The sequence below is a fragment of the Argentina silus genome, assembly GCF_951799395.1.
Source record: "Argentina silus genome assembly, chromosome: X".
Lineage (NCBI taxonomy): Eukaryota > Metazoa > Chordata > Actinopteri > Argentiniformes > Argentinidae > Argentina > Argentina silus.
Genome location: NC_139653.1, coordinates 38,895,819 through 38,910,570, shown reverse-complemented (window position 1 = coordinate 38,910,570; position 14,752 = coordinate 38,895,819). Strand labels below are relative to the sequence as shown.

General features: G+C 37.8%; 1 protein-coding gene across 1 annotated transcript; it reads left to right on the top strand.

Moving 5' to 3' along the window:
• Nucleotides 1-256: 256 nt before the first annotated feature.
• LOC310823199 (solute carrier family 22 member 7-like) lies at nt 257-9,261 on the top strand (the record flags this gene model as incomplete). The annotated part of the gene is made up of 9 exons (XM_083695962.1): nt 257-637; nt 928-1,031; nt 3,086-3,240; nt 3,438-3,606; nt 4,257-4,380; nt 5,889-5,998; nt 7,314-7,528; nt 8,832-8,944; nt 9,055-9,261. The coding sequence occupies 9 exons, from the start codon at nt 257-259 to the stop codon at nt 9,259-9,261; spliced, it is 1,578 nt and encodes a 525-aa protein (XP_083552088.1).
• Between the last annotated feature and the right edge of the window lie 5,491 nt (nt 9,262-14,752).

Below are 14,752 nucleotides of genomic sequence, written 5' to 3'. Positions count from 1 at the left end.
TAACTCCTAAAACAGGGCCTCTCTGTCTGTGAGGCAGTTCCTAATGGACTGTGGAGAGAAGTAACTCATGAAGTTGTCCTTGAGCCAGCTGCATCCATGTGGTTGTATGTATGTATTTATGGACATTTTTGCTTTAGAGTGAGTAATGGTTAACACATGCTGGTAAATGTGTCCTTGTCTAACAAGTTCCCTACAAAACAACCTGTGTTGAGTAGAGACAAGCTTAGATTTTTCTAGCAGCCGCAGAAACCTCAAAATGAAGTTTGAAGAAGTTCTCTTGGAAATTAATGGATTTGGGAAATTCCAAATCATGATCGTCCTGATCCAGTCTATCTCTAGGATGACCTTGCCATTTCACTTCCTACTGAATAATTTTGTTGCAGGTGTACCTGCTCACCATTGTGATTTCAGCACCCTGGATGATGGAGGTCTCTTTGGGAATCTGACCCAGGAGCAGAGACTGACTGTCAGTATTCCAATACAGGAAGATGGGGCTCCGAGCTCCTGTATGATTTTTCTTGAGCCCCAGTATCACCTGCTGTCCAACTCCTTCAATATGACTGACCTGCCAACAGCTCAGTGTCAGAATGGATGGGTGTATGACAACAGCACCTTCTCTTCTACTCTGGCAACAACGGTACTGTATGTCTCACTCCGCCAACCTATTTGTCTCTTTTGTGCCAAAGATGGAAGCATCTGACATCGACAATGTCCAATTTAGGTGATTAAATACGGATCACAGATTTTATGAGCTTTTATGTTTTGATGATTTGTATCACCATGGCACATATGCCCCATCTGCATCTTAAGCACTTTACTTAAATTCATACACTTGTTACAAAGCAAATGTTCTCTTTGCTGTTGTCACATCCACATGTTTGCAAATACCAGAGGTGAATGATGATAGTTATATTGTTTTCTTTACAGTGGGACCTTGTGTGTAGTAAGAAAGGGATGAACAAAGCAACAGCCACTATTTTCTTCATTGGAGTCATGTGTGGAGCTCCTTTATTTGGATTCCTCAGTGACAGGTTTGGACTCTACAAAACACATACTTCACAAAAACTTAGTCAGCATATTTGTGACTTTACAATGGTGATTACAGGTAACAGACTGTATGTCCATAATTAGGGTTGCAAAGGGGGGGGGGGGGTATTTCCAGTAGAATTTTGCCAACTACTGTACAAAATTACTTTAGTAGAGAATATTTAAATCTGTTTATGTCTCAAATGTATTTTAAAAACATGCTTTGAACAATTGGATGACATATTACAAATACGTTTTGGTGTTGCACAAGGAAGTTGCCTTGGTCCCTTACTTTTCTCACTGTATATGCTACCGCTTGGCGACATTATCAGAGCATACAATGTAAACTTCCGTAGCTATGCGGATGATACTCAATTACACATCTCTGTTGAACCAAATGATACTAATGCTACTTGTCTCACTAGCTGTCTATCAGCTGTCAATAAATGATTAAACAATAACTTTTTAAAGCTAAATGAGGACAAAACTGAAATCCCCTTACTTGGCACCAAAGACAAACGGGCTATGCTTTTAAACAGCCTTGGGAATCTACCGCCCTTGATTAAGTTAGAGGTTATAAGTCTTGGTGTTATCTTAGACCCTGATCTGAGTTTTAATTACCACATTAGCAAGGTGACCAAGATGGCCTTTTTTCATCTGAGAAACATTGCCCGTTTTTAACTCAGCAGGATGCTGAAAAACTGATTCATGCTTTTATTTGAAGTAGACTTGACTACTGTAATGCACTTTTAACTAGCCTCCCCAAGAAATCTATAGACAGGCTCCAACTAATTCAAAACTCTGCTGCTAGGCTACTGACAAAAATTAACTGGAGAGAGCATATCACTCCAGTCTTAACTGCTCTGCACTGGCTCCCTGTATCGTTTAGAATTGACTTCAAAGTCCTTCTACTCGCATTTAAAGCACTAAATGGGCCTAACCCTAACCCTAACCCTATCTCTTCAATTTAGCTTTCAATTAGCATTTTATCTATGCTGCTATCTCTGCTGATTTTATTGTATTGATCAACTATCTATGCGACTAAATTGAGTGATGCTGCTTTTATTGTATTGATTAATTATGTTTTTGTTTTTAATCTGCTCTTGCACTGTACTGTACAGCACTTTGCTGATGTTTTGGTTGTTCTCGTTTTTTCAATCTGTTCCTTTTTTCTTTCTTTTGCGCAGTGTTGTACAGCACTTTGAGCTGCATTCTTATGTATGAAAGGTGTTATATAAATAAAAGTTTATTATTATTAGTAGTAGTAGTAGTACATTGACATGAGTAACAGAAGTAGTTCAAAGATCAAACTAGCTTGTGTAATGTGTAGCAACAAGACTTTTAGCCTGCTGAACTGAGGCCTAGACATTAGCTCACGTGATCTAACATGAGTAAGGTTACTCATCATGCAAGTGTAGTCATCTACTGTAACTACCTCTGTTGCACATTATTCCATAGACAGACATTGTTAAACATTTATTATCTAAATTAAGTTTGAATGTCATTTGTATGGGAGAGAGTAAAATGTGACATTTAGAACTGGTGACATTTAGAAAAATCCCAGAAGTACGCAATTATTTATGACCCTTTGGTTAAAGGGATAGTTCACTATTTTGACACTTAACTTATGATAGTGCCTTAAAATATGTTCACCCCTGCACAATTTCTACATTTCGGTGCCTCAATTACATCAATTACACACTGTGCATAGGCTGTCACTTCAATATCAATAAACTGTACTTGATGTGCTGTATAGTGGAATTGTTATAGCACATGTATAGTTGTCTTGTAGTCTGTGTTGTAGCAGCAGTTGACAGAAGAGCACATTAACAGATGCCGGTCATTTTATAGCATTCTTTATAACAAGCTTTATAACATCTCGTCATGCTGTTGTTCATAAAGTGTATGCCAGTTGCTGTTAAAAAGGCATTCTGGATGAATACATTAGGAGGGCCACAGTAAAGTGTCACAGTATGTTACTACAACATTAATGAAGGTGTATTGAATGATTTATGTATACCCACTTTAATTAAAGTTACTGATCAGTTCTTATGACCAGGTTTGGCCGGAGGAACATGCTGATGGTGACTTATCTGTCAGCTTTGGTGTTTGGCTTTTCAAGTGCTTTCTCCACCTCTTATGTGATGTTTGCGATTTTGAGATTCTTCACTGGAATGGCACTTTCTGGAATAAGCATCATCTCCATTGTACTCAGTGAGTTTTGTCCTTACTCTTCTTTGTATTGTATTGTGTGTTTAATACTGTATTGCACAATACATTATTTTATTAAAATACATTTAAAATTAATGAACTTATAAACGCATTCATAAAATGTTAATAATCTAGTTTAAAGCACATTAGCTTCATATGACTCATATTTCAATCATATCCCTTTCCTGACATTTCTGCAGGTGTGGAATGGTTTGGAATTGAACACAGGACCTTTGCAGGAGTGATTGTTAGCCTGGATTGGACACTTGGAAACTGGCTACTATCCGGGATTGCATACTTTGTGAATGACTGGAGATGGCTGATAGTAACAGTGACTTCCCCTCTGCTCCTTTCTGTAGTTACCTGGTGGTAAAAACTGATTTCACATTTTAGCCACTAATAGCTCCAAGGATATCCACTGTCTGTATGATGAATCTAGCAACTTCATGACATGTTAATGCAGTCATAATTAAGCAGTCCAGACTTGCACTCAAAAATCTATAGCTGACTGCATGGACATTTACTTATCTTAAAATACTTAGCTAGCATAGACTCTGTAGCTGGCACATGGGGCAGGCTGGGAAGGGTTAATACAGTATGAGGAAAACCGTGTTTTTAAAACAACAATGACCTTACTATGAGACTATTTTAAGAGTTTGTATTCTCTAATGTCTTCTTGGGGTGCAATTAGTTCATATGCATTTCTTTGTTGGTGCAACATGCCCTTTAAAGTACCTGTGCACTTGTTGATGTCAACTCATTGTGCATGTCAATAAAATGTTTCTGATTTGTTAAAGAAAGGCCAGACGAAAAATAGGTACAAAATAGGTGTAAATAAAAGCTGTTATGATACAAAATGATGAAAACAAATGTAGCACTCAAATTGAAAAAAAAAAAAAAAACACTTAATAAAACGTAAAGTATTAGTTCCACCCAGGGCATCCCACGTCACTGATGATATTAAGACATATTAAGACATATTAAGACATATTAAGACAATGTCATTTGTGTGATTGCAGGTGGCTTCCAGAGTCTGCCAGGTGGCTCTTGGTCAATGGGAATGTGGAAAAGGCTCATGTGTACCTCAAGAAATGCGCCAAAATGAACAACAGATCTAAGGCTATGGCAGACATCACACCAGAGGTACAGTAATATGTTTACGCTTATTTCACTCAGAAGAATAGTTGTTCTTCACTGTCACTTGCTGGGACACTCCTTGACAGTCCCCTTATGGTTGGTTGTAAGCTACAGTGATTATATTCCCCTAATGATAATATCAAGATGCCAGACTCTAGTCTCATAGTCACCAGGCTACTACTGTCTGAAGATTTATCCCTTAAATGTTTTTACTTGGGTTGCTTCAGTGTTGTCTGTGCCTCAATTGGAACCGGACTACAAAAATTAGATTAGATTAGATTAGATTCAACTTTATTGTCATTGTGCAGAGTACAAGTACAGAGACAACGAAATGCAGTTAGTGTCTAACCAGAAGTGCAAAAAAAGCAGAAAAGTGCAGTGTGAACAATATATACAGGTAGTGCAGTATATGAGCAGTATAAGTAGTGCAGTATAAGTATAAGTATAAGTAGTGCAGTATAAGCAGTATATGTATTAACAGTAACATTATAAGCAGAATAAATATAGAATGCAGTATGAACAGTATAAACAGATATGTACAGTATGTACAGATATGTGCAGTGTATTAACAGGGAACACATACTGACACGACACAGGCATCACATGACTCACAGTTTTCAATCTGACTTGATTAGCCACTTCAGAAGCTGTTCAGAAAACGCTAGTGCACTTCCTCAATCAGCCAAATTTCAGGATGTAGTCAAAAAATGATTAACTAATGGTCCAGGGGTCAGCCCCCCTTTCCCGCCCTTAATCTCCATAGCAACACAGAACAACTGGTGCCACTCTGTTAGCGAGATGCTAGTGGTTTCAATTTAAATGAATACCTATATTAAATGTAATAATGTTTGTGGGTGTGCAGTACTCAGTTGAGGCACCCCTTTGAAATAAAGTTATTCTTCATCAGTTTTGGCTACATGTAGTCATTACATATTAATTTACTTAAACCTTGACTGAATACACAAAATCCGCATTTGAGCAAACAAAATGAATTGGGAGATGCCATAAAGGTTTATTCTATTGTTTTGTGGTGGAATTCCAAGTTAAAATACTTTGAAATAAAATGCCAGACTAGAGCTGATGGTTTATTCAGAGACTTTTATTACAAGTAAAAAAAGCCGAACTGGTTCACGAAGCAGTTCCCGCTTTCTCCCATTCCACCATGTTTATACCATTCAAATTTAGGTTCCATCCCTCATATGCAAATCATTTACACTTCCTGGCTGTTCGCCACCAATATCATTCACCCGGTTCTTATACCTCGTCACGGCTTGGTTTCCCCTCCCATTTCTAAAGATAGTTCTCGGGTTGCTACAATATTGGTGGTGAGCTCATTGTAATTAGTACTGTGGTGCAATCTGTTTTCTTATGGAACATTTATAATTGTTTTTCATAACTCACTTTTGGCTTCTTTGTCCTGTCCTATGTGGAATGTTCTCTCTTTATTTGCTATAGAAATGTACCATAGTTTCAGCAAAAACCGTGCTTACATGTTTTTTTCTGCTTGCCCACAGACTCTTGCGGGTGCAGTAAGAGTTGAAAAGGGGAATAAGAAGTACACTATTTGGGATCTTTTGAAGACTTCAAATATTAGGAAACTTTCCATTTGTACAGGGATAGTGTGGTAAGTGTCCACATGTCAGGGGGTGGAATTAAGTTATGGGAAAGGAGTTACTATAACAGAAGCACCAAGAGGATTATGGGGTGCTGTTTGTAAAGTTGATTCATCTTTTCTTACAGGTGTGTATAATTTTTGTTTCTTTAATTGATAAAGCCTTCTAAATATTTACGCTAAATCTTAAATCTGTGTTTCGAAATAAATATTTAAATGATATCTAAATATTTTAGTTAAAAATAAATATTAAGCAATATATATATATACATATTGTTATTGTTATGTATTGTTATCTGTAGTGCAAACAATTTTTAAATTCAAATATAAAATCTGGATTACATACATCTGAGATGTACACTTTGCAATATTTATTGTATCTGACAAGAAACAAAACACTAAGAGGATTATGGGGCAAACGACACTCCACAATATTTATATTTACCAGATTTATAAATCTAGTCAGATTTTGTTGAACACGGTCCGAGCAAAGCTGTGCTGTCTCTTTGGACAAATATATATACACTCACCGGCCACTTTATTAGGTACACCTGTTCAACTGCTCGTTAACGCAAATATCTAATGGTGTGGGGGATATTTTCTTGCCACACTTTGGGCCCCTTAGTGCCAATTGAGCATCGTTTAAACGCCACAGCCTACCTGAGTATTGTTGCTGACCCTTTATGACCACAATGTACCCATCTTCTGATGGCTACTTCCAGCAGGATAACGCGCCATGTCACAAAGCTCACATCATCTCAAACTGTTTTTTTGAACATGACAATGAGTTCACTGTACTCCAATGGCTTCCACAGTCACCAGATCTCAACCCAATAGAGCACCTTTGGGATGTGGTGGAACAGGAGATTCGCATCATGGATGTGCAGCTGACAAATTGAAGCTATGCCACCTTGTTGAATCTATGCCACAAAGAATTAACGCAGTTCTGAAGGCAAAAGGGGTCCAACCCGGTATTAGCAAGGTGTACCTAATAAAGTGGCTGGTGAGTGTATACCAGATATACAGCATTTGGTCAAAATACATATTGTTATTGTCTTTGGACAAATATATATATATACCAGATATACAGCATTTGCCCCATAATCCTCTATATCATACCATATCATATCATTAAATTAGATATTTATTTTATTCAGAAATGTTGATCTTGCATTATATTGAATTACATTATATGTGTAAATGCATTCCATATTGTCCTTCATATAGCGAAACGCACGTATTTCAAATGGCATTCATGTTGACTAAAATTACGCTGGTATTATACATTATATGGAACTTCACTTCTTATGCAACTCTTCATCTGTAGGTATGGAGTAGCGTTTACATATTATGGGATCAGTCTGAACATCATTGGGTTTGGTCTGAACATCTACCTCACACAGTTCATCTTTGCCACCATTGAGATGCCAGGAAAGATTATGGTTTATTACTTCTTGAATAAAATTGGTCGTAAACCTGGACAGGTGTGGACACTGATTTTGACTGGAGTCTGTATCCTTATCAACATGTTTGTACCAAAAGGTATTTGTTTGTTATACATTTATTATGATTATTCAATTGCATTACCGTAACACTGGTGGCAATCACCACGCCACTTTTTTTTGGTAGCTGGAGAAATGTAACCAATCTCGGAGCTATGGATACAAAGGCTGACCATCTATGAGATAAAAATTGAAGTATTATTTTATTATATAAAAATTAAGTGTTTGTTTACAATTACAATATTTTTTAAACTAAGTTTATATTTTGGTTTCTGATATATATATGAAATAATTACAATTTTCATTCATTATATGAATACGATCCATAAACCCATTTCACTTTTGGAAACACTGTAGCATTTATGGCTGTCAGTAGATCAAAAACAATATTTAGGAAAATGTGAAATTTGTTAGCCTTATTTTTCACCTTGCAATTTAGGTTTCTAGACAAGAAACCCAAAGTGGTGCCTAAACAATTAATTCTTACAAGTTAACGAGAAAATTATGACCTCCAAATCACCCATAGATTACGACAAAAGGCTGATAATTGCTTGAGAGCTTCCTTGGTATTGTTGTCCCCTAGAACTATCACACTTGAAAGTCTTTCGTTATTCTGACAACAAAGGCATTAATGAGAATTGTGAAATGTGTGTTCAAATACCTATTATTATACATTACTAAATACATTTGTAGCAATATTCTGTTATCATATTGTAAAAGATATGCATTATTTTGCTACTGGAAAATGTTGAAATTGTGCATTGTATCTTTAATCACGCGAGATCTTCAGACGCTTTTGTTTACTTGACTACATGTCACTCATTCTAGCTTTAAAGAGTTGCAAAGCGTGATGTAAAAATCCTGGAATTCAGCACAAACATTCTGCCACCTTAGTTCCAATGTAAAACCGACACGCTAAGTAGCTGGCTGAAGTGGCTGCGGCCTCTGGATGAAACTTGGGGTTGACGTGAAGAAGCTTGTGACTGGACTAGCTAGTAGCTAATGTCAGTGTTATAAACAGGGACTGAAATATTTCCTAATGGTCATCTCACCTTATAGTCAGAAAACTGTACACATGCATTTTACATACAACTTGCACAGAGCTTATGTTTGCGTTGGTAAAAATTCTCTATGGGAAAAATTACTGCAGATTTTACATTGGAACCGGAAATAGTGGAATGTTTTAGTTGAGTCCCAGGATTTGACTACATTGCTTTGTAAGTCTATTGGTAGTATGTAATATGTATAAAATGTACTTTGTTCTCTTGCATTTTGAGCTTTTGGCAGTATGGGCCAGTGGTTGGGCCTTGGATTCAATTAGCCATGTTTTTAATTTTAATCAGGTTTGTGGGTCCTTCGCACCATTGTGGCTACTTGTGGAAAAGGCCTATCAGAAGCCTCTTTCACAATAATGTTCCTCTACACAACTGAACTCTACCCAACAGTAGTTCGGTCAGTGACCAATTAACCTATACAGTACCTCACTTTCCATGTAGTAAATGTTTTTTCATGTCTACAGAAACTTATAATCTATCTCAGGACTTGTTCCTTTGGTCTCTCAGGCAGAATGGCATAGGCTTCACCTCATTCGTGGCACGGTTGGGCGTGTCCATTGCCCCCCTCGTCATCCTATTGGAGGACGTGTGGAGCTACTTGCCTTCAGGGATATTTTGCTTAGTGTCCATTGGGTCTGGTCTAGTGGCTATGCTCCTTCCCGAAACACTCAACGTCCATCTCCCGGAGTTTATAGAGGACATTGAGAAACCAAGGTAGTTGTCCTTCTCAGCATTGTTATTGCAACTAAGGTGGATATATAGCCAGGACAGCACAGTACATTTCAGCTTGGCCCAGCTAGTGTGAAAAGGGTCAAAATGCTTGAAAAAAACTCTCAGATTTCTTGTGTTTGTTGTGTAAAAAGAGCATTCCTGAGAATGTAAAGGTACAAAAACCATTGACAGCATTTATCCCTGTGTTTTAGATGAAGATCAATCTACACACTTGACCAGGAACAATGGTGTGCAATAATACCATCTCACCGCCTTCACCCAAGACGCTGCCTCCAGATTGGTTGACGACATTGACTTCCATAATCATGAGATTAGATTATACTTTATCAAATTTGATAAAGATAAAATTAAAGATAACATTTGGAAATTTGATGGCATCCCATGATATAAAATGCACATAACATATGAAATGTATAAACATGTAACACATAGAAATTAAAACCTTTATTATTATTTTATTTTTATTATTTGTTTTATTTTATTTTAAATTTAAAAATATATATATAAACATACTCTTGAACAGAAATTGTGACATTAATCAGTTGCCCAAGCTACTCCTTGCTGAAATGAATTCAAACATTTTTCACAATCACAGTAAAAGTTGTTTTAGTGGTTTATTTCAGTCAAAGATTGACTTGTTTTAACAGACATATCTGTGTCCTAATTGGTTGCTCCATAAACATAACATGACACTGTCATTTGGTGTCATCTTCATATCACTACCAAGACTACACTTCAATGGGAAGGATAATTATTCAAAATAAAAATAAAATGTTATCTGCCTACATTACTGATCTTCTCAAGAATATTGTATATTTCAATCACAAGCAAGGCTTCTCTATGTTTTATAGCTTATTCTATCTATCTAGCAAACCACTGACTGCAATGCACAGCTTCCCCTCTTGATGTCACAACCGCCATGCATTATTAGTGCATGCATTTCTAATACACTGAGTGCATTGTTATGAGTGAAAAGGAAAAATATTGAGTGCATTTTCAAACATAAATTATAACATTTATATATGTTCATTCATAGCTGAGTATAAGATAATTTATGTTTAATATAATCACTCTATGTTGTTAGTTTGTGGAGATATTTTTTATCAACCTTTCCTGTAACTAGATGAAATAGTTAGGTCGTTAATGCAGGGTTACCTTACGTTGTACTTATTACCTTATTACCATGGGAACCCTAAGCCGTCTCTCAGCTGAGGAGCACATGACCCAATAGATCCTGGGATACTGAAGGGTTTTTCTTACCCAGCCCCACAGAAATCTCTGTCTTTGTGATGCTGACCCCAGCCTGGCCCAGTCGCTCTCATGCACATGATCTAATTCTCTGTCTACCTTTTTCTCATTCTCTTTCTCTTTCTCTCTCTGAATAAACTCAAACACACACACGCATGCACGCATGCTCACACACACACACCACACACACACACACACACACACACACACACACACATAAAAACAGACCATGCCATGTTATCAATGTAACAAAAACACGTTTATTATTAGAAAACACAGAAAAATTAGCAAATGTATAGAAAAAACATGAGAATAGAGGAGTATACCAAGGACAATGCTGCATCGTGACCCAGAATAATAATCTTTTAGGGTTCATTGAAAATATTTGCTCTTCACAACACAGTGGAAAATAGGATCAGCCATAACCCCTGAGAGCATAATAGCAACTACAGAAGCGGTTAGCATCTTACCCTATCCAAATCTAAACACTACCTAAACCCAACTACAGTATAACCTAAACACACAGAACCAGCGAGAGTTCAGTTAACTTAAGGATAGGACAGCAAGTTGTATCCTCTGAGATTCCATTCACCCATTCATAATGAGGACTCAGGTTATTATGATAAATATGGTGCTTCGGTTAGTTAGTTTCGTTTAAAATTCTGTTTTAAAGAAGAACATGGCTGCCATGGAATTGTGTGATGGCTTTAAGTGTCAATTGCCACCAAACTCTCCCCACCTGTGTCTCTGATCGACTTCAGCCCTAACCTGAACACAACTCAACTTGGGAGTTGGGTCACAACAACAGCATAAATGAGTTAGCCAGCTTTCCCTAGCCTAAACGTTCCTAAATATTCTAAAATAACATAATATTTCTGAGTTCATACCAATATATAATTTGTATAAATGACTACAAGACACAGAACAACCCATGTTCAAGTTGAGCTTTAGGAGCCTGAAAATCCAGAACTACATGAGACTGAAGTTAGCTGGTGAACTCAAGTGATGCTGCTTTGGGACACAATCCTCTGGACTGCTGCTAGTCCAAAGCTAAATAATGAGACATCTTGTCAAATGACAAAGGATTGCATAATTTCCCATATTTCAGGAAAAAGATCAAACAAGGGAGTAGACCACCCCCTTAATTCTGCAAATACAGTAAAGCGTGATTTGGTAAGCTGCTTTTCCTGCCCTAACCCCTCTCTCACTCCTACCCCCACCATTGACTAACCCCTTTCCCACCCCTCATTAACTCCTCCCCCAAACTGGATATACAAGGGCGGATACTTTGGGAAACACTGTCAGAGGTGGGTAACAAACATTTACACAACACCCGATGAGAACTTTCACTAGCATACTTTACATGACCAGATAGGTGTGTGCAGCAATACGTTATACATTGCAGGATATGTGTGATAACATAAATATGTTGAGCAGATGTGTGTGTAGCAATATGTGAATACTATGTCTGTGTGTGCAGTGATATGTTGTGTGTATATGTGTGTGAGTTTCTGTATTGAAAGCATGTCTATGAAATTCTGTGTGAGTATATGTGCAGTTATACCAACATGTGGGTATGTACAGTGCATTCGGAAAGTATTCAGACCCCTTCACTTTTTCCACATTTTGTTATGTTACAGCCTTATTCTAAAATGGATTAAATTCATTTTTTCCCTCATCAATCTACACACAATACCCCATAATGACAAAGCCAAAACAGGTTTTTAGAAATGTTTGTTAAATTATTAAAAAATAAAAAAACGGAAATATCACATTTAGATAAGTATTCAGACTCTTTAAGTACTTTGTTGAAGCACCTTTGGCAGCGATTACAACCTCAAGTCTTCTTGGGTATGATGCTACAAGCTTGGCACACCTGTATTTGGGAAGATTCTCCCATTCTTCTTTGCAGATCCTCTCAAGCTGTCAGGTTGGATGGGGAGCGTCGGTGCACAGCTATTTTCAGGTCTCTCCAGAGATGTTTGATCAGGTTCAATTCCAGGCTCTGGCTGGGCACCTCAAGGACATTCAGAGACTTGTCCCGAAGCCACTCCTGTGTTGGCTTGGCTGTGTGCTTAGGGTCGTTGTCCTGTTGGATGAAGGTGAACCTTCACCCCAGTCTGAGGTCCTGAGTGCTCAGGAGCAAGTTTTCATCAAGGATCTCTGTACTTTGCTCCGTTCATCTTTGCCTTGATCCTGACTAGTCTCCCAGTCTCTGCCGCTGAAAAACATCCCCATAGCATAATGCTGCCACCACCATGCTTCACCATAGGGATGGTATTGGCCTGGTGATGAGCGGTGCCTGGTTTCCTCCAGATGTGACACTTGGCATTCAGGCCAAAGAGTTAAATCTTTGTTTCATGAGACCAGAGAATCTTGTTTCTCATGGTCTGAGAGTCCTTTAGGTGCCTTTTAGCAAACTCCAAGCGGGCTGTCATGTGCTTTTTACTGAGTGGCTTCCGTCTGGCCACTCTACCATAAAGGCCTGATTGGTGGAGTGCTACAGAGATGGTTGTCCTTCTGGAAGGTTCTCCCATCTCCACTTAGGAACTTTGGAGCTCTGTCAGAGTGACCATTGGGTTCTTGATCTCCTCTCTAACGATGGCCCTTCTCTAGGAAGAGTCTTGGTGGTTGCAAACTTCTTCCATTTAAGAATGATGGAGGCTACTGTGTTCTTGGGGGAACTTTAATACTGCAGACACGTTTTTGTACCCTTCCCCAGATCTGTGCCTCGACACAATGCTGTCTCGGAGGTCTACGGACAATTACTTGGACCTCATGGCCTGGCCATGCATGTCAACTGTGCAACCTTATATAGACAGGTGTGTCGTTCCAAATCATGTCCAATCAACTGAATTTACCACAGGTGGACTCCAATCAAGCCGCAGAAACATCTCAAGGATTATCAATGGAAACAGGATGCCCCTGAGCTCAATTTTGAGTGTCATAGCAAAGGGTCTGAATACTTATGTAAATGTGATATTTCTTTATATATGGGGTATGGTGTGTAAATTGATGAGGAAAAAAATGAATTGAATCCATTTTAGAATAAGGCTGTAACATAACAAAATGTAGAAAAAGTGAAGGGGTCTGAATACTTTCCGAATGCACTGTATGTGTGTGTGTGTGTGTGTGTGTGTGTGTGTGTGTGTGTGTGTGTGTGTGTGTGTGTGTGTGTGTTTGTGTGTGTAGGAGCTCAGTTTTCCAGATGTTTTCAATAAGGGCTTTAGCAACACGTCTTTATTTGGTTGAGAATCCAAACGCACCCGTCAGAGGGCAAGTGCAGAATAGACCCTTCTATACAGATCAGATAGAAACTACTGTATGATACAGGTCAGATAGAAACTACTGTATGACACAGGTCAGATAGGAACTACTGTATGAAACAGGTCAGATAGGAAATGTGCATCTATACAACTCTGAATGAAAAATGCGAACATATCTGGGACTAGTTGAATTGTATGGAGGACCAAAGTACTCAAAATGAAATAAATAAATAAATAATCAATGATTAATTAAATAAATACATGATTTTGTTTTGAAATTAGTCTAGAATCGACACCACATTATTATGACACTTTTCACTTTTTTACATGAAAACATGAATTTCCTAATGATACTTTCCCACAGAACATATTTCTGAATGGCATTTTCTTTGTATGACCTCTTTTTGCATTATGACAAAGGACGTCAATCATGAAGTAGGCAAGGTCAAATGTGTTCAATGCTGTGATAAGGCAAATGAAAAAGAGTGAAAAAACATCATTAGGAAATGCGTCCTTCGTGAAAGTGTATAAGTGTATGAAATAAAAAGTGGTTTACTTTACAGCCTGATGTTAAGCAGGTACTTACTAAGAATATACTGAGTAAAAACTGTGATTAGTTGATTAGTGCATATTAAAGGTGCAATCTGTAATTCAAACAACAAGAAAGCGGGCTCCCCGCCACTTTTTTGGTAAACAGCTGAGGGATAGGGGTGGAGAAATGTACTGTAATAATGAGATCTGAGAGGAGATTATGGTTCGGCCTCTGTCCGTGAATTTGGGAATAATATTTTGTGAGTGAAGTCTGCTATGCAGCATAATTTAATACCGACACTTGGCCTATATCAATATGGAAACCAGAGTTGTGTAACCTTGGTTTATAGCCAGTTGCATAACCAAATAATTTGCCTGTGAAAATATTTTGTCTTAGCTAACAAATTTGGGAATAATATTTTGAGAAATCAA